Source organism: Bipolaris zeicola (assembly GCF_000523435.1).
Source record: "Bipolaris zeicola 26-R-13 unplaced genomic scaffold scaffold_51, whole genome shotgun sequence".
Classification (NCBI taxonomy): Eukaryota; Fungi; Ascomycota; class Dothideomycetes; order Pleosporales; family Pleosporaceae; genus Bipolaris; species Bipolaris zeicola.
In genome coordinates, this window is record NW_006912100.1 from 75,612 (window position 1) to 94,322 (window position 18,711).

Consider the following 18,711-nt stretch of genomic DNA (forward strand, 5'->3'; position numbering starts at 1 on the left):
CTTCGAGTAGCGATATCTTATACTATCACGCATCGTACGCCTAGACCTCTTGATTCCTATTTGCGGGAGACCATTTGTGCATGGCTTTATGTATTATTGATTGTACTATAGACGCCGATTCCATCGCCCATCCAAGTGCTTTCCGTCTCTCAAACTCTTATATTCCCCTGAGTTAAAAACTTATTCGCACGAACAGTTTAGATGAAACCTGTGCCATGATTAGGCCATTAAAGTTGTGCAAAGGTTCCAGAGAAGACGTAAACATAGAGCCACGAATAGATCATAGCATCTCTCAATCAACAACTCCGGACAAGGCGTAATGTCCATCACTTTCTGACAATGTTGATGCCACTGCCCTTGTTCTTTTCCATGAACTGCCGCATCTCCTCCAAATCGTCCATGTCGTCGTCGCTATCTCCGCCCTTGGGTTCATTCGACGGTTTCGTTTTTGGCGGCGCTTGTGGAGCGTGTTGGGGTGGAGGGTCTCGCATCTCTTTGGTCTCTTCCTCCCATGCCTTCCTCTCCTCCTCGTCCAACTCGTCTCGCCTGTCCAGCCACCTCTCTTGCACGTCGCGAGCGTCTATGGTTGCCCCATTTTCACGCATAGCCATCTGCCAAACAGTATCATTTGCGCCCTCGATACCGCCCATTGCAAAACCTCCCGCTCGATCAATGGCCCGCAGGAGTGTCATCATACTCTTCTTGTCCTCGACTGCCAGTGTCTCAAAGCCCACAAGTGCAAATTCCTCAACGAGTTCCACAATCGCCTTGTTAAGCGCAGAAAACTTTGAAGTCGGTTCGTCATCATCCATGTCCATGGTTTCGTTTGCGCCAGCTGTTGTAGGACCTGGTATGCCGGACGTCTGCTCGCGGTTTAGGTGCGGTAGTAGGTATTGTAGGTCTTGGACTTCTGTGTAGAAATCAAGGTTGAAGGGTAGGTTGGGATAGTTGCGCAAGTTGTCGATCTTGGTCAGAACGTTCAGGTGGGGAAGGTCCATCTGCAGCATGCTGCGCAACGCGAGGAGTAAAGACGAGACATACAGCGATGGTCGGGAAAGGACTATCGAATCCGTCAAGTGTACGACGACGAGCTGTGAGAGGTTAGCGCTCAGTTGCGCGCCATGGGTGGTGGGCGAATACTCGATACCCGAGTTTTTGTAGCCGGAAGAAGATGTTCCGCAGAGATCCGTGATGTGTGAACAGCTCGACCTGTCCTGGACAATCGAACAAAATGTAATCATCTGCATCGCGTAAGTATCCTTTCACCAAGCCTGACTACATGGATGCGGACCTCCGAGTTCCTTCAAGCCCTCTTCTAGCCAGTCGAAGTTATGCTCCAGCTCCTCCAGGGCAAACAAAACGCCACCATTTGGACCCAGAGACTCTTGTTCCATGATCTCGTCAATGGTAACTAGGTCCCGGACGTCGACGGCTGGCTGGTACGAGGTGTGGTCGTTCGCGGGGTCAAGGTTGACGACTGAGCATTTGCGTTCAATGGCGTCCATGAACTGTTGCATGCCATCACAGTAGGTCGACTTTCCGGAACCTGGCGGGCCTATTACTAGTTGTGCGAACGGCATCTTTGTGGTTGCGAAAGTGATGTCGCTTGCGAAGGTGAAGTGAGAAGGACAGGGCGCCGGGGAACTTTTGGAGGGGCCTTGCTAGCGTGCATCCCAAGTTATTTGTTTAGTTGCGGACCTCCGACCTTGCGGAGCTTCACTCCAGCTCCCATCTCTCCACACTCTCCAGCAGCCAACACCGCCAACATGTCGAGTAAGTGGTCCATGTTTCCCTAGTATTGAAATCCACTGCTACAGCGTCGGCTTTTAATGCGCACTGTCTCCATTAAACCCTATGAATGCGAGCGCCGCAAACTGTCGCACCGTAGTAGTGTTCCCTCGACTATATACTGGAAATTGTACACGCCCTAACATGGATACACAGGTCAATTCGAGCTTGCGCAGAACCCAACTGAACCTATATCCTCCGTCAAATTCGCGACCAACAACCCGACACGATTACTTGTTTCATCCTGGGACCGCCATGTTTACCTCTACGACACTCACGCAGAGCCCGGCGGAAAGCTGCTGCAGAAGTTCGAACACCGTGCGCCAGTATTAGATGTCTGCTTTGGTCGCGATGACAATGAGGCCTTCTCTTGCGGCTTGGACTGGGAAGTGCGAAGGATCGACCTCGAGACGGGCGCGCAAACTATCATGTCTACGCACTCGCAGGGTGTTCGCAACGTACTCTTCTCTGCCGCGCATAACCTATTGATTTCATCGTCATGGGATTCGACACTACATCTGCACGACCTGTCGCAACCAGGCGAGTTCTCCGCTGTCCGCCTGCCCTCGAAGCCTTTCTCGCTTTCCGCGTCACCCACCAAATTGGTAGTTGCCATGGCCAGCAGAGCGGTCAACATCTACGAACTAGAGAAGCTAGCAGCTGCAGCTAAGACGGGTGAAGAAGAGGTGAGCGTAGAGCCGTGGCAGCAGAGGGAAAGCTCGATGAAGTACATGACGCGCGCTGTTTCATGCATGCCAAACGATGCTGGCTATTCGAGTTCGAGCATCGAAGGACGTGTTGCAGTCGAATGGTTTGACCCTTCCGAAGAGTCGCAGTCGCGAAAATACGCATTCAAGTGCCACAGACAACAAGTAGATGGTCAGGATATAGTGTATCCAGTCCACGCGCTAGCATACCACCCAGTCCACGGTACCTTTGCTACAGGAGGGGGTGACGGCATAGTGGCGCTTTGGGATGCCGTAGCAAAGAGGAGGATACGGCAGTACCAGAAATTCCCTGCCAGCGTTCAGACTATTGATTTCTCAAACGATGGCAAACATGTGGCCATTGGAGTAAGTCCGGGATTTGAGGATGGCATAGATGATGTACCAGACGGTGTCACCAAGGTATTCATCCGAGAGCTAAGTGCGACGGAGGCTTCAGGCAAAAAGAAATAGACATGTTATGGGATGTTGCAGAAACACTTAGAGGAGCTCCGGGCAGTGATAATTATACCAAATGATGATGAGAACTGTAACTTGTTTCTTTTCCTGATTTTAGAGTCTCACTGATACATAAAGTTGGCCTCGTGGTGTGATACTTGTGATATGAGTGGTTTAACACGTGAAAACAGCCTTTGAGAGCAGGAACATCGGCAAGTGACTTGCTTGGACTCTTGGCTCTTGACTTCTCATGCGTTCAGGCGCCCTTTGTGAGTCAGCCGTTAGGCTTCCAGCATTCTACGCCACAACCACAGGTATCAGCCTCCAGTCCACTACTCTTTTATCAATGTTATCATTGCCTATATCAACCATGAAAAAGTACATTTTGTCAGGAAAGTAGCTACAAAACTTCAATCATGGGATCTAAAGTCTTATCTCTTGATTCAAGACACCTTTCCTTTTTGCATATTTTCCATCATCCGTGCATTCGAATCTCTTGTCCTGCCACATGTGCTCTTCTCTTTTTGCTTCTCGTTTTTTTTTGCAAAAGCTATCTGTAAGACCAGATTCCGTATTTATCCCATAGCACGCTTAAGTACCTGTATGTACATGCCCTTTCGTTCACACATGACCGTGTTGTATTCTAGTATATGGTCAAGTGGTGTCTGGTAGGCTATTATGATTCTTTTATGATCATTTTGATTTCTGTTACTTACGATACATCGTCAGCATCGTATATAAATGCCCAATATGCTCGGGTCTTCCACAGGCAAGGGTGAGAGGTGCAGATGACGTCTGGCGCTAGTAGGCTTATCGATAGTCCCTCCACATTTTCCTACATGTCGCGACTCACCCTTCAAAATCACCAAGATGGCTTTCCGCAAGCGCAATGTAGCGCTTTCACGCGCACCAGCTGGGGAGGACGCGTCAAATCTACTATCTGCTCCTTCTGTAACCCCGCCAGCACCAACACCACCAGGTGTCCGTCCTTCACCCATTGATGGCCGCCCCACTACTTCAACTGGTACACCCTCGCTTGATGGTATATTAGCAGGGCATGCTGGCCTGGCACTGGGGCATTCTATATTGATAGGGGAGAGCGGAACAACGGACTATGCAGGCGCATTGCTGCGGTTTTATGCGGCTGAGGGGGTGGTCCAGGGCCACAAGGTACATGTGGTTGGCATGGGCGAGGTATGGGGGAGAGAGTTGCCCGGCATATCAGATGGCACATCAGACAAGAGGAGAGAGGGCAAAGAAAGAGCAGAAAAGATGAAGATAGCGTGGAGATATGAGGGACTGGGACAGTTCGAGACTGCGAGAGGTGCGTCTTGTACATTTAGTCTGAATTCGATGTCGCTTCTTGAACAACTCTGACAGGTTATGTGACAGGGTCTCCAGGCGTACAGAGGACCGCAGTGCAAGGTGATAGTACGACGGAAGAACAGGCTGTATTCTGTCATACCTTCGACCTTGCAAAACGGCTCACCCTCCCGGTAGGAACGGCCATTAATTATGTGCCCATACCTTCACCAACGGGTGCTACCGTATCGCCATTTCCTTCAATATTGCAAAATATAAGGCAACAGCTCGCCTCGACTCCGCCCCATATAATCCACCGGATTTTGATACCGTCTCTTCTCTCGCCGGCTCTATATCCTTCGTCAGCTGCACATCCAACATCCATACTCCAGTTCCTTCATGCTTTACGAGCGCTACTGCGACAGTATTCTACGCGCCTGACCGCAATTATAACGCTGCCATTGACTCTGTACCCCCGGTCCTCTGGCCTCGTCCGCTGGATGGAAATCCTCTCAGACGGTGTCTTTGAGCTGTCACCATTCCCGTACTCGCGGATGCAAGCGCTCGCTCAATCAGCGGGTACTACCAAGGATGAAGAGCGTCCACAAGGAATGTTTGCAGTACATAAACTGCCTGTTTTCCACGAGAAAGGCGGTGGCGGAAGTGTGGAGGATTTGGGTGAGGACATGGCATTTACGTTGAGCCGACGGAAGTTTGTCGTTGCAAAATTCAGCCTGCCACCGATGGAGGGAGACACTGAGGCGCAGGAGGAAGCTGTAAGGGAAGCGGCTGGTGGTAGTGTGATGCCGAAGAAGCAAGACTTGGAGTTCTAGAACGTGTAATTCGTCTGATGCGTAAGATACCCTGCAAAGCACCGAGATGGTGAGCATGGCGCAAACTCCATCAACTCAAACACTCTCTCCTTCATTCTGAGTCGCTGTCATCTCCCAGCATGTCTTCCATTTCGATTTGTTCCCATCCTCCACTGCCAGCCCCAGACCCGAATCCTCGTGTATAGTTGCGACCGAAGGACGCGTTCCGAGGGTTGAATGTGACGCCAGCGAATCTAGCACGAAAGCCCTCGCCCATGCAGGAAGATGCGGCAAGAAAGGCGAGGAAAAAGAGGAAAGGAATGAAGAATAACAGACTCAAAAGGACTAATACGTTCATTGTAAATTGAGGGTGTTGTCGGTACAATCGGAGGTCCAAGCCTGTGCGGTGCGGGCGTTCGAGACCCTTATGATATAGTGTCGGCGATTGGCGATTGGTCTAACCGATCCCCCTGTGTTCAACGCGCCACCCAGCTCTCTCCTTTCTGCCTTCTCAAGCCTCTCAAATCGAAAAAAAGATGAGCCGCATACTAAAAGCACCGTTGAGTATACTTTTGCTGCTGTCGTGCGCCTTCAATGCCTCAGCGCATGGCAGTAAGGAACATGTGCAAGTCGAAGTACCCCCGGACGCTGATTGGGCGACTCGACACATGGCTGGTATGGGCTCCCTACTACCTTTGTGTGATGAAACACATAATCAGGATTATATCAACTAATAATACAATAGAGGAGCATCATATAGCCGGTTTCGACGCCGAATTCTTCTTCCGTCTGCACGACTATGACAACACTGGTGTCTGGGCAAGCCAGGACATTCGGCGTACCTACGGTCTTGAGGACCCGTCTAGCGCCTCAATATCTGACGCTAAAAAGCAATTGGTTGTTCAAACCATTCTCGATATGTTTGATATAAATAAAGACGGCGTAATTACTCTGGAAGAATTCGCCAAAAAGGACGCCGAAGGCACCAAGCTACCGGACTTTGGTCTAGGCCCAGGACACCACGGCGATGACGAATACGAATATGAAATCCACCACTGGGAGAAGTACCATAGCGGAGACGACGTCAAGGAGGAGGACCTGAATCACCCCGAGGACATTGCGCACTTCAAGATGCACGAGGAGAAGGAGGCTAGACAAGAGGAGTGGGAGAGGCTGGAGCTTAGGGGTGTCGTGGAAAAGAACATTCCTGAAAAGTTCAGACGACATCGGTGATTTACAAAGCGCACATTGGGAGGATGTTTCACGTTGGTGGGCATTTGCAAATACCCAAAGCGTAACGAGATACTTTTGTGAAAGTGGTGATAAGCATCTGGCTATGCTTCTGCATGTGTGGACGATGTAAGAACATGAAGTGACTACGAGCCAAACTATGTAATGGATACTTAATATGGATTGTACCAAACTTGAAAATTTGCATCTGGGTCACCTCTGCAAATGACCTTCACAATAATGAGGTCCGACTTGATTCACTGACTTGGCCCTTTGGTCTTGGCTTATCCATACGATATCTTCAACTTGGTATTCCAAACATGCTCACATCATCCAGGTTCGTCTCTACACCAAAGAAACCAATGCTCTGTGCTGAAGAAGCAGCGTTGTCGTCTCATGGAAGCATCTTCGTACATTTCAAAATATTCAAGACAATAATTGGATTTTCTTATGCAGGTAAATAGGCCTGGTGAAATTGTTATTATAGAAGAGAGGGAAAACCCGCAAGTTTTTCGAAGTGGTCGCTATTAATGATACTAGTAACAGAAAAGAAGAACGAAGGTAGAAAGGGAGTTCTCCGTTAAGAGCACTTGAGTTTAAAGCGGTACAGCTATCTTGTAAGCGTATAGATATGTAAGCAAAATCTAGCGGGGATTGCTTAGAACTCGATGTATAGACTTCCAATTGGAGAATTGCTCTATGCGACACCCAAAACTTGGTGTAGTAATGTTGGAGATACCCTCAATTGTGAAGGGTGAAAGACTCCATTGTCGTTCGGTCAGACATGGGCGATCACATTTTCGCTCAAATAGTCTTATTAGTAGATATTACTCAATGATCAGCACATACGAAAGCACTACAAACAATATCGTGGGTGGAAGATGGTCTTGAAGGTGAACTTACAGTCCCAAAGCAGAATACGCTAGTGTCCAACATGACTAGCTCACTCGCTAGTGTACTTTGCTCTGTTCACCATCAGCCATTCAGATGTCCTCGTCATTCTGAACACCAATTGTCTATTCCACTTTTTAACGTCACGCCAATACACCATGGCTGATGAAGAAGATGTTGAGACCACCTTGATACCCAGTCTTTACAAACCACCTGCCCTGCTGCCAATTGCACAGCTTAGAGATCAGCTGCTCTATACTATAGAAACATATCCCGTGACTATCGTTGTGGGTGAAACAGGAAGCGGTAAGTTAGATCTAGAAGATTCCCAGATTTTATAATTGACAAATATCTAGGAAAAACAACACAAATACCAAAATTCTTGCTTGAGGCAGGTTGGTGCAGCAGCGGTCAGCAGATAGCCATCACACAGCCTCGGCGCATAGCATGTACCAGTGTCGCAGCAAGAGTGGCAGAAGAGTTGGGAACTCCACTTGGCCAGAAAGTCGGATATAGCATTCGGTTTGAAGATGTCACATCAGCAGCCACGCAAATCAAGTTCGTCACAGATGGTCTCCTGCTGCGCGAAATGCTCGTCGACCCTCTGCTTTCACGCTACTCTGTCATCATGGTAGACGAAGCACATGAACGTAGCTTGTCTTCGGATATTCTACTAAGTTTGTTGAAGAAAGTCCTGAGAAAAAGGGACGACTTACGAGTGGTTGTGAGTAGCGCAACATTGGAGGCTGAGCGGTTCCTTGACTTCTTCAGTCCGGATGAAGGGGAGAAAATTCATGGAAAGAGCAAGGAAGAATTTGGCTACATTGTTGGCATTGAGGGACGCACCTACCCGGTCGAAATTCAATATCTGCAAGAACCAACGAACAACTACGTTGAAGCAGCCGTGGACACGGTTGTAAAAATTCACAAACACGAGAATGAGGGCGACATTCTCGTTTTTCTCACCGGAAGAGAGGAAATAGATGATGCAATTGATAAGATTGGAGACCATATTGCCGAGATGTCCTCTTCTCAGCCAAAACTCATACCTCTTCCTCTCTACGCCGGTCTTCCTGCAGAAGACCAAAATCTCATCTTCACCAAGCCGCCGCCAGATACACGAAGAGTAATTTTCAGTACCAACATTGCGGAGGCCTCATTGACCATTGACGGCATTGTATTCGTGGTAGATACAGGCTATGTCAAACTCCGCGCATACAACGCGAACCTAGGAATTGAGAACCTCGCCGTCGTTCCCGTATCAAAGGCCAGCGCAACACAAAGGGCCGGACGTGCCGGACGAACTAGACCGGGCAAATGTTTTAGGTTGTATACAGAAGCCGTGTTTGAGGGATTGGAGGAGGCCACATTTCCTGAGCTCGCCCGTTCAAACCTCGCACCAGTTATTCTCCAACTTCTCAACCTTGGTATCACGAACGTGGTCCGTTTTGACTATCTCTCTCCACCACCATCAGCACTCATCACCCGTGCTCTGGACCTCCTCTATTCCCTCGGCGCCCTCGACACCCATGCCCGTCTGACAAAACCCCTCGGAACGCGGATGGCCGAGCTGCCCCTCGAGCCGATGCTTGCGCGCGCTGTTCTGAAAGCCGCAGAGCCGGAATTTGGATGCCTAAGCGAAATGCTCACAATAGCAGCTATGATGACACTCCAAGGAAACACGTTCGTATCGCATGATGGAGGCAAGAAACAGCTCGATGCAGCGAGACGACGCTTCGCAGTTGAGGAGGGTGACCATCTCACGCTATACAATGTGTATGAGGCTTTTGTGAAAGAAGGCATGGGTAATACGTCATGGTGTCATTCCAACAACCTGAACCACAAAGCACTTGTAAAGGCAGTCAGCGTACGCAAGCAACTGGCGGCTTATCTTGACCGTTTCGGAGTCAAGGAGAACGTGCTCTCATCGTCCGGCGTGCTAAGGGTAGGAGGAATACCAATGGCTGAGCGTGTGAGACGCTGTCTTACATCTGGCTTCTTCGCCCACGCAGCGAGAATGAAGGCAGATGGTAGTTTTACCACTATCGACGGCAAGACGACGCTCTGGGCGCACCCTTCGTCCGTATTCTTCACAAGAAAGGCGGATTGGGTCATCTACACTGAGATACAGTCTACGCGGGACAAGATTTACATCCGGGACCTGAGCAAGGTGAATATGGATTGGCTGACTGAATATGCGCCCGGGTATTACAAGGTCAAGAATGGAGGGAGATAATTATGTTAAACCAGTATATTTTGAAAGCAAAAAATCAAAGAAATAAATTGTAGGGGTATTATCAAAACCGAACCAAAAAGACCGACATGTAGTCCTACAAGTCTAAACGCCGCCGGTAACCCGATGTCATAACCTTCATGTTCCATAATGAAAGTAGCGCTCTATTTGCAAGCCTCTACAAACAATTCTCGCATTCCCTTTAGAAAACCCGCCAGGTCGCGAGTCTCGTTCAATCTCTCGACTACTCTTTCAGTCTCTTCACGCTCTACTTTAGGTCTGACTTCCAGCACCTTGTAGTCGCGCTCGCTAGTATCGAGTTCAAACCAGGCCTCGCGATCCCACTCTCTTTCATCCACATTGGTGTATACAAACTTGAGTCTGTCATCCTTGCCTAGCCCCTCAATCCTGAGCCCCAGATAACTCTCCCAGAAGTCCAGCTCCGGCTCGTTGTAGCGACTCTGGCCATCTAGGTATCGGCGGTGCTTAAGCTGAGCCTCGCGGCGGGCGGAAATGGTCTTTTGGAGTTCGGCGATTTGGGCGCGGAGATTGTCGCGGTGAGCGAGGCGCTCGTCGCGCTGCAGGGTGAGGGCGGAGATGGCTTCTTGCATCTCCGAGGTTTCCTGGGACTCCTTGGCAAGGGTTTGGCTGTGCTGAGCGGTTTTGAGTTCGAGGATTTCAATGTCGCGCTTCTTCATGCGTTGGTCCTCTGCGTAATTGTTAGCACTTGGGAATCGACTCAACACATTTGTTGTAGAAGTCGGGCATGCGCACCATGTAGTTCTGCCACGTTCATGCGGAACTGATTGCGCTCTTCCAGCACTCGCCGGCGGCCATTTTCGATAAATGCGTCAAATCGCGTTGTGAACTGGTTCATGCGACTGCGCAGATCGTCAAAGCCAAAGTTGATAGAGGGCAACTGGTCAGCCATGGACGGCGCATCGTGCGAGGGGGCACGCATGGTCGTGCTGAGAGAGGGCTCAAAAGTCGTCATGGTGGAAGTCGGTGTTACAGATTATTGCTGAATATCTCTTGAAGACTCTCGTCGTATGCCAGTGTATGACGTGGTGGGATAGGATGTAGGAGGATGAATGTGTTTTGGACGGTTGCCGGGTAAACAAGACATCCGCGCTAAAGCCAAGAAAACATCTGCGGGGCGCATGCACGTGCCGACGTGCTCGACGGCGCTAGTACAACTTTTTGACCCGCCGCGGTTTTCTTCTACTGTCGCGTTCACTGCTCATTGCGTCTGCTGGATATCCGACCCCAACTCCACCCTCCGTTCACCGTGTCCAAAGCATGATTCTATACTGCCGAGCCGCGACTGCACGACAACCTTTACAACGGCCAAATGGCTGACAAACCGTTCGAAGATTTGAATTACGGCTACCCTGGCACTGCTCGCTATGATCTAGAGAACAGCGAGTGGCTGTTTGAAAGACAGTATACAACCAAGAATTTCAGGCAAATTCGGACCTTAGAAGGCCTGCGACTTGCAGATACTCTTGCGACAACACCAGTTCAGCTTGTTCATCCTCAGACGTCTGCGAATAAGACAAGCACGCGGGAAGAAGTCAGAAACCTAGTACAGAACATACCCGAATTTGCGGCTGCAGCTGCGCTACTTCCTGACTTAGGTCTTGTCTCTGCCGCGATCTCAAAAACAACTTCCGTTTACGACCCTCTCGTTGGTAGTTTACTGTCCTTCGGTTCCATTACTCTCGGAGACAGATATGAAGGCCCACGCCAGGTCGCTGCGCTACCTGTGGGAGAAGCTGAGAATATACTGCAGTTGGTGGTGTTGAACAAAGAAAGGCTGGGATGGGGTATGATCAGAAAAACATGGATAGATGGGTCAACTCTGAAGGAGGCTGAGAGAGGACACTGGAACGAGGACGCTGCACCTATACAGCAGATCTGCTTCTCTCAATCCGAGGACCGGAGCTCTCTGCTTGCCGTGCGACTTCCCGCACGCACAGTTTTCTTCCACCCCATCTGCTTCCGCCAAGCTCGCGCAAATAAATCTTCGCCTTTCTACGATCTCCCCGCATCGACGATCGATCCGCACCCTATCTTCAGCATAGACAAGGAAATCACTGGCGGATTTACCCATTGTCATGTAGCGTTCAATCCGAGCTTCCAGTCACAATTCGCTATTGTTGATCAGAGCCCAATGTGGAGCGTGTGGGAGATTGATCGTTCGCGCAAGAGTGAAGAATACACCCCTTCATGTCTTGTTCGCGGGTGGATCACCAGTTCGGAAACTGAGGATGTGCGTGGCGAAGATGGATGGGCGAGAGTGCTCTGGGTGGCCGACGTTAATACTTTGCTGGTCTGCAACAGACGCCATTTGAGCATTGTCAGTATTAAGGGAGGGGAACTGAAGTACCTAGCCTGCCCGACATTCCTCAATCAGCGATCCGCAGAGTGGTTCTTGGACGTCAAGCTTCATCCAAAACATGCGAACCAAGCCTTCATTTTGACCTCTACCCACCTCATTCTGGTGCTAGTCAACAGTTCTGCTGAAGGAAATGCTTCGGCCGAAGATTCAGTGACGACAGTACTGGCATCATGGGCACACTTTCGGGATGCAGAAGATTTTACTCTTCAGATGACTGTACAAATGGCGTCAGAAGATGGTAAGTTATAAACTGATCAGTTCATGACAAGGCTTGCTAACATGAAAAGAATCGTGCCTCGTGCTTTATTCGCAACTGAACAATCTCATTCAGGTGTACACCTTTGCGGAGCACCCTGCAGGCGGTTCCTCTATAGTGGCGTGTTCTGATCCTGGTATACTGGATTTGGCCATCGACGGGTCAGGCCGGATTGCCAATTTATACATGGAGCCTATGCAACAGGGGGGCATCAGAATGGACACAGATTTCTTTCGGTTGTTTGTGGTACTGTCTACCTCCAGTATCCATGAGCTCGTCATTTATACTGCGAAGTCGTCGACTCAAGAATCGTTCACTACCAATGAGGTCGTCGAAGACTTCACACGCAGTATGATAAGACGCCCTCGAGTCGGCATTTCCAAGACGGAAGTGGTGAATAAGGAGGACGAGATAATAGTTACAGATGGTCTAGATGTTCTAGACTCACCCAGCTCCAAGACTACATCAAGGATTTTGAAACCAGAGCAGGTTTTGGAGGACGCTCCCGTGCAGACCACACGTAACAACGAACTCCTATACGAAGCCCTTCAGTACGCAGAAATTCCTGGAAGCAACGTACAAGGTTCTTTGGATATCACAGCGGTTCTGGGCGAGGTGAAGCAAATGCTCGCCGACGATCCTGACTCTGTGCCGTTGCCAATCGGTACGTTGATGGAGTACGCCAATACAAAGCTCCAAATTCCGGATGTGGACGATGCATCGTCGAATCTCCAAGATTTATTAGCCGAAAACGAAGAAAACGCCCTATTTCTTGAACGAATCGCGTCGGCGCAGACACTTGGCTTGGCTGAGGAGGACAACAATCCTACCATCTCAGATATTTATGATACCCTGTTGGAAACTTGGGTCGCACCTCTGCCACCTACGGTACCCAGCCGTGTCCGACAATCCAAAGAGCAGCTTGCCCGGGGTATCGCCGCTCAAGTCATGTTCTCCAGCCTGCGTGTACGAGAGCATGAGCTAGATGCTGCGACCACTGGCTCACATCTGGGCCCAAGCCAGGATCGGGGTATTGCATTACCCATTTTGCCTTCGCGACCGAGGAACGGCGATTTCCATTTTCCATCGCAATTCTCCATCTCTCAACAACTTCCAACACCTCCACAGTCTTCTGTGCCTACATCGTCTTTGCCAGGCTCATCACCGCCTGTCTTGCCTTTCACGCAGAGTGTTCCACAAGATCCTTTGGCGCGACTAAGCAAGCATCTGCGCAACAGAAACCCTTCCAAGGAGCCAGTGGGTATTGGTGCAAATGCATCTCGGATTCTCAGACAATGGCAAGTTGGAGATGATCCAAACAGTTACGATTGGACTGCCATCGAGCGAGACCTTCAGCCCGAGGACATGGATGAGGAAAGCCAAAGGCAACGCGAGAAAGAGCGTAAAGCCAAGGAGCGCAGGGAAAGACGTCAGCAACGCGAAGATGAGTTGGCAAGAGTGAAGGCTACAAGCCAGCCTCTAATGTTTCCAAGAAGCTCTCCCGGGCCCATGTTGAGTGGCATGGTCAACAGCAGTCAAATACCGATACAGAGTCAGATACTAAGTCAAGAGCCAATCTCCAGCTCAGCATTCATAGCACCGCAGAGTCAAGTTGAGCCAGGCAAGTTTGGAGGAAGGTTGGATAAGAACAAAAAGAAGAAGAAGAAGAGACTGGGTGGCTTTTGAGTTGGATTTGCGCCGAGCATCTTTTGTATTCTGGTGCCGTAGCACGTAACTAGACTATCAGACCAAAATCACTAGCAATGTGTTACCTATACCACTGATCTATTCCAAGAATCTATTCATTTAGTACTACACTCTTCCTAAACTAGCTGTTGTATAACCCTAGGATGTAGTTGGTATACATATATCAGTAGCAAGGTAGGCATACTACTGTCGTTTTGTGATTACTCACTGTCACGATTTAAGCAACCCTGAATGACTTGCTCAATAATCTAAAGAATGCTTAACCGGATACCTATCAGCTGGGATGCAACTGGTTGGTAGTGTTTTTGCGGTATAGTAATCTCTTGAAACTGCATAAAACAGGGTTGCTGTATGAAGAGGGAGGCGAAAGGGTGGTAGGAAGTTAACTCGGATTATGAGAACGAGTCAAGCAACGGCCTATAGGAATAGAAGGCACGGCATGTTAATACTAGTCATACGCTTTAAGGCTTCTACATGTGTAGTATCACGGCAAAAGGAGCTGTTTGATACAAATGTTCAACGATTCTAAGTCATCGATCTATTGCAGCTTAGCTGGTTGAGGTTGTAAGCCCTAGAGCAACATACCATGGTCATATCCGATAGTATCCGATGTTCCGCTAGCCTACAAGAAGATGATGTGTGAATTTGATGATGTCATTGGATGCGGAAGGAAGGAAAGATGCTCCTCCTTTTCGTTCGACCGAGAAAGTGGGGTTGGAGGGGTAGCTTCCGCATCCATGCATTCAAGCTTATGCTCCGGCTACACTAATAAGTCCTTCTTCCACTTCTTCGATACTTCGCTACAATCTTGATCCAATCTAATACACCATTGTTGCATCTTAGCCGTTTTCAGAGCCAAAATATCGTTATCCAATTTCTACTCATTCCAAGATGTCAGGCTTTCCATCTCTCCAACCAGCCTTTACGGTCCGCGTCGAAATCGACGCGCCGATGCAGGTCGGTGGCCAGTCAGGGCCTCAATTGGCCATTGTTCCCATGACAAGTGGCACCGTGAAGAGTGAAGAGGGTTTCGAGCCTAAACTCGACGGAGTGCTACATGGCGTGGGATACGACTACATTCACAACGATGCCGATGGTGCAAACATGAGACTGGATGTGAGGAGTCAGGTCAAGTGCGTCTTGTAATATCACTTCTCAAAAAGAGGCAGTAGTTAACAAATCATGCGCAGGAATCATGATGGCACCGTTCTTGCAATGTACTACAAGGGAACCGTCAAGCTTACTCCAGGCGTTGGTGCTGTCTTGACTGGCGCTCCAGATGCAAAGACCACAGAGTATGGCGATTCATTTGTCAATTTTTCATTCGAGACCGGCAACCCCAAATATGCTGAGCTGCAAAACGGAACATATGTTGCTGCTGGCCATTTTGTCAAAGAGGCAGGGAACCCCGGAACTATCGTAGAGTACAAGGTTAGCAAGGTTGTGTATAAGGCGTGAAGCATCAAGCGCTGCTAAAGGACTTTAACTCTGCTCCTCAGAATAACGAATAGAAAACTACAGAAGTGCTATATCATTGCTTACGCCAAATTATATCTAGTGTAGTATACGTCAGTTACCGTATCCACCTTGGCACTGTTTTCAGTGTTGTCACTGCCGCTTTGTTGTTTCCTCGCTCCTTCCCCACTTTGGACTGGCACGCAAACACTCTTCACCTTCAGCTCAAACTGATATAATTTGACTTGATTCCGGAACTTGCTCGGAAGCATCTGACTTGAGCCTCTACACAAAAGCCTTTTGCAGCTGTTTTGAACTACCAAAATCGAGACCTGCCACTTACAGTACAGGTGAGTATACATGCATCGTCAGCCGCAGCTTGCTTGGATTAGTAGATGCTAACAAAAAGACCCACCAAGGATCTAGAATTCATATCCAATGAGTTCAGCTTTACCGCACAACAAGAAGCCTCGCAAGCAGTATGTCTTGGGTGACTTTGTCAAATATGCCACTGGCATATTTGCGGCTCACTTCGTCGCCATCTCCGACATGGGTATCTACGAGTTCGCAGAGAAGCAATACACGGACGAAAAGCAACAATTACAAACTTGTCATATGGTCCTTGTGGGACACTATGCTCGCAAGAGTGGTGGTCCTCCAGTCTGGGCACAAGCGACAGGTGACGGTATACGGTATCATAAAGGTACCGGCTTTTTAGTGGAGCCGCTCATTTTGGACATTCATTGCGGAAAAGTCTACTACGACCCTCCATTCAGCTACATTGGCGGTACGATCAAGAATAGTGATACTCCACGCGGTATGACGCAGGAACGAAAATTTCAGCGAGCAGTGGTTGAATCTGCCATTCACTTCGTCTTCCTCTTGAGCGGGAGATTGAACCAAACCTTAGATATCACAAACCTGGATTTGCTTGGTCATTTCAAGATTGCTCTCGTAAATCTTTTACAGAATCGGAAGGCTCACGAAGCGGCTGACCGTACTCCAACCAAAAGATCCCCAACACGCGTTGAAGAGACAGCCATCACTAAGAACGAAGCGCGTCCTTTCAAAGTTAGTGAGACGAATTATAGGAATCTTACATTTCAAATCATACGAAGGCCTCTGCCACCTATTATTGAGGCTTCACTAAACCGTAGAGTTATCGATTTAACGCGCGATGTTCCCGGATCTTCGCCTCAAGGTAGGCGAATTGAAGCGTGCTTCTGATTGACTAGTAGCTGACATTATGATGTAGCATTCAATGAGCGTGTACTTCTCGAGCAACAAGTGCGAGATCTCAAAGCGAAACTCGAAGAAGAAAAGACGAAGACAAATGCACTTGAAGCGAGGCTAGTTCGAGAGAAAGCCAGACGGCAGAGATTACGAGATCAGCGCGGAAGATGGACTATACAGAGACAAGCCTTGAAGGCGAAGGTTTCTGCAAAAAGACAGCGATTAGCACAGTACGAAGCGACCGCACTGGAGCATCGGCTTCAAATTGCAGCGATGAAGGAAGAGCTTGCGCGTGAGAAGGAAGAGCTTGGGTGTGAGAAGAAAGCGAGGATGTTCTGGGAGCACAAGCACAACAGCTTGCCAAGAATGCTGCTTGACCGTAGCCGACTTTCGATTGCTTCAGGGTCTCCAAATGATCAGGAGTCAAGTGTGGCGTTGGTCAGAACATCAGATGCAGGAGTACGCAGTGGCCCATTCGGTTCCGGCCGTTCTCGACCGTTGTGAATACAACTTCTCAGGCTCCGAGGAACTGACAGCTATGTAATTACGTTGTACATGTGTACAGTAGCATTGTATGTTCAAGCTAGGAGTTTGCATATACACAGATGGGTAGTGATGTACTAGCAGGATGCCTTGTCTAAACAGTAGTATAACATCACATGGGCATGAATCTCTCCCAGATTGAAATGCACATAGGCAACCGAACCGCCTCTTATATCAGAAATGATACGTCAAAAGAGTCCAAGCTACACATGCACACGTTCTCCTACTAAACTAACGGCTACCGAACCCGAGCCACACACACACACACACTCACCCTCCCCCTCTCTCTCTTACAACCCATCTCCTCGGCCTCTCTAGTCTCTCTTTTCTTTTTTCCGCCCAAGTCCCTAACATTCTCTTTTCGAAAAGATCCGCGCTGAACCCAAACACACGTCACTTTTTCCGAGATTTCCAAGTTTAGTCGCAAATGTGGCTTTCCCACATCCACTCACACACACACATACCCACACACCGTTCGGCCAAGTTCGCGCTTCTTCTTTCTTTTTTTGCTTTTTTTCTATGCTTAGGCTACAACAAGCCCCGAACTATACGCAGGTGTGATAGATCGTCGCTTACGGCGTGTATCCGTACAACTTATGCAGGTGTGTTCCAAAACGTCAGCCACCATCGAGAGAGAGAGAGGAGCCAGATGCGAGATGGAGTGGCGGGAACGCCGCCCATCTTGCCGCATTGCGATGCTGATTGGGGAAGCTATGGTTGGAATGACGCATAAAATGTGAGCTAGTATTGTGGAAGTGGGTGGGTGAGAAAGCAGCGAACGCCATGGTGCCTGTACTTATGCTTAGGTTGTACTACTTTTACATGGAAACGTTTGCTTTTCAGGTACCCACGCATGCGAGAAAAAAAAAAGGAAAGGCACTTAGTCAGGACATCGGTGCCCTTCCCCGACGCTTTGAGAATCTCCCCAATCGTCGTCTATCAGCAAAACATCCCGAGTTTAACATATCTGTTTGCTCATTTTTTGCAAATCATACGAGATGGGGGGGATGTCATTATCGAGATTGAGAATACATCAGTCAGTCAATCAATCCCGCGCGCACCAACCAACCCCCACACCCCCTGAACCGGTGGCTTCCGACATCGTGAGTACCTCAACGTTTTCTGGTACCCCTTACCCGCCTGCCAGGCGGCCGACCCCTCCCGCTCCCATTCGTGTCCGTGAGGAGAGGTTTTAGCAGCGGCCGTTAGTCGGGCGGCGGCTCTCTGCTAGCTACTATTTTAGTGTGGGAGGAAATGGTCTCATAAACTTTGTTTTTTCTTGGGGACCGCAGCGCTACTAGTCGCGGACACAAGCGGGGGGTGAGCAAAAGCAAATCAGGGCTGCACAAGGGGGCTTATTAACCAAACTTGGTAGCGATTGCAGTAGTCGTGGGCCTGATGATCTCTAAGCCTTTGAGTTGCGTATGCATTATCGATGCATTGGTGAGACCGTGTTGGAGAAGGCGATGAGTATGGAGGGCTGATTGGTAGATTGGGACTATCGTGCTTGACGCGTGGGTAACCAATTAGATTGCTTGCGTCCATCTCCGTGGAGAACGGGAGAAACAGCACAGGTGTGACTAGATACGATTGCAGCAAATCGAGGATCGTATACACGCTGTACAACGTAATGCCGATACATCAGTGTGCATCAATGCCAAGTGGAATGGTTGAGGCCGGGGTATTCTTAGTCGTAT

The 18,711-nt window shown here is 49.1% G+C and overlaps 9 protein-coding genes across 9 annotated transcripts; 6 read left to right on the forward strand and 3 right to left on the reverse strand.

The window, feature by feature from the left end:
* Positions 1-326: 326 nt before the first annotated feature.
* COCCADRAFT_35771 (uncharacterized protein) lies at positions 327-1,580 on the reverse strand (the record flags this gene model as incomplete). The annotated part of the gene is made up of 3 exons (XM_007712900.1): positions 327-1,091; positions 1,141-1,241; positions 1,292-1,580. The coding sequence occupies 3 exons, from the start codon at positions 1,578-1,580 to the stop codon at positions 327-329; spliced, it is 1,155 nt and encodes a 384-aa protein (XP_007711090.1).
* A 186-nt stretch (positions 1,581-1,766) lies between these two features.
* On the forward strand, positions 1,767-2,966 carry COCCADRAFT_25294 (uncharacterized protein; the record flags this gene model as incomplete). The annotated part of the gene is made up of 2 exons (XM_007712875.1): positions 1,767-1,773; positions 1,945-2,966. The coding sequence occupies 2 exons, from the start codon at positions 1,767-1,769 to the stop codon at positions 2,964-2,966; spliced, it is 1,029 nt and encodes a 342-aa protein (XP_007711065.1).
* An 855-nt stretch (positions 2,967-3,821) lies between these two features.
* On the forward strand, positions 3,822-5,086 carry COCCADRAFT_35773 (uncharacterized protein; the record flags this gene model as incomplete). The annotated part of the gene is made up of 2 exons (XM_007712901.1): positions 3,822-4,275; positions 4,344-5,086. 2 exons carry the CDS (start codon positions 3,822-3,824, stop codon positions 5,084-5,086), a joined length of 1,197 nt encoding a protein of 398 aa, XP_007711091.1.
* A 91-nt stretch (positions 5,087-5,177) lies between these two features.
* COCCADRAFT_35774 (uncharacterized protein) lies at positions 5,178-5,342 on the reverse strand (the record flags this gene model as incomplete). Its single annotated transcript, XM_007712902.1, has 1 exon — positions 5,178-5,342. One exon carries the CDS (start codon positions 5,340-5,342, stop codon positions 5,178-5,180), a length of 165 nt encoding a protein of 54 aa, XP_007711092.1.
* A 259-nt stretch (positions 5,343-5,601) lies between these two features.
* Positions 5,602-6,298, forward strand: COCCADRAFT_4046 (uncharacterized protein; the record flags this gene model as incomplete). The annotated part of the gene is made up of 2 exons (XM_007712861.1): positions 5,602-5,740; positions 5,811-6,298. 2 exons carry the CDS (start codon positions 5,602-5,604, stop codon positions 6,296-6,298), a joined length of 627 nt encoding a protein of 208 aa, XP_007711051.1.
* Positions 6,299-7,344: 1,046 nt separating this feature from the next.
* Positions 7,345-9,422, forward strand: COCCADRAFT_93072 (uncharacterized protein; the record flags this gene model as incomplete). Its single annotated transcript, XM_007712903.1, has 2 exons — positions 7,345-7,492; positions 7,543-9,422. 2 exons carry the CDS (start codon positions 7,345-7,347, stop codon positions 9,420-9,422), a joined length of 2,028 nt encoding a protein of 675 aa, XP_007711093.1.
* Positions 9,423-9,583: 161 nt separating this feature from the next.
* On the reverse strand, positions 9,584-10,413 carry COCCADRAFT_35777 (uncharacterized protein; the record flags this gene model as incomplete). The annotated part of the gene is made up of 2 exons (XM_007712904.1): positions 9,584-10,128; positions 10,194-10,413. The coding sequence occupies 2 exons, from the start codon at positions 10,411-10,413 to the stop codon at positions 9,584-9,586; spliced, it is 765 nt and encodes a 254-aa protein (XP_007711094.1).
* Positions 10,414-10,770: 357 nt separating this feature from the next.
* Positions 10,771-15,241, forward strand: COCCADRAFT_93030 (uncharacterized protein; the record flags this gene model as incomplete). The annotated part of the gene is made up of 5 exons (XM_007712905.1): positions 10,771-12,058; positions 12,108-13,751; positions 14,038-14,075; positions 14,627-14,916; positions 14,974-15,241. 5 exons carry the CDS (start codon positions 10,771-10,773, stop codon positions 15,239-15,241), a joined length of 3,528 nt encoding a protein of 1,175 aa, XP_007711095.1.
* Positions 15,242-15,676: 435 nt separating this feature from the next.
* COCCADRAFT_35779 (uncharacterized protein) lies at positions 15,677-16,975 on the forward strand (the record flags this gene model as incomplete). Its single annotated transcript, XM_007712906.1, has 2 exons — positions 15,677-16,439; positions 16,494-16,975. 2 exons carry the CDS (start codon positions 15,677-15,679, stop codon positions 16,973-16,975), a joined length of 1,245 nt encoding a protein of 414 aa, XP_007711096.1.
* Positions 16,976-18,711: the final 1,736 nt, after the last annotated feature.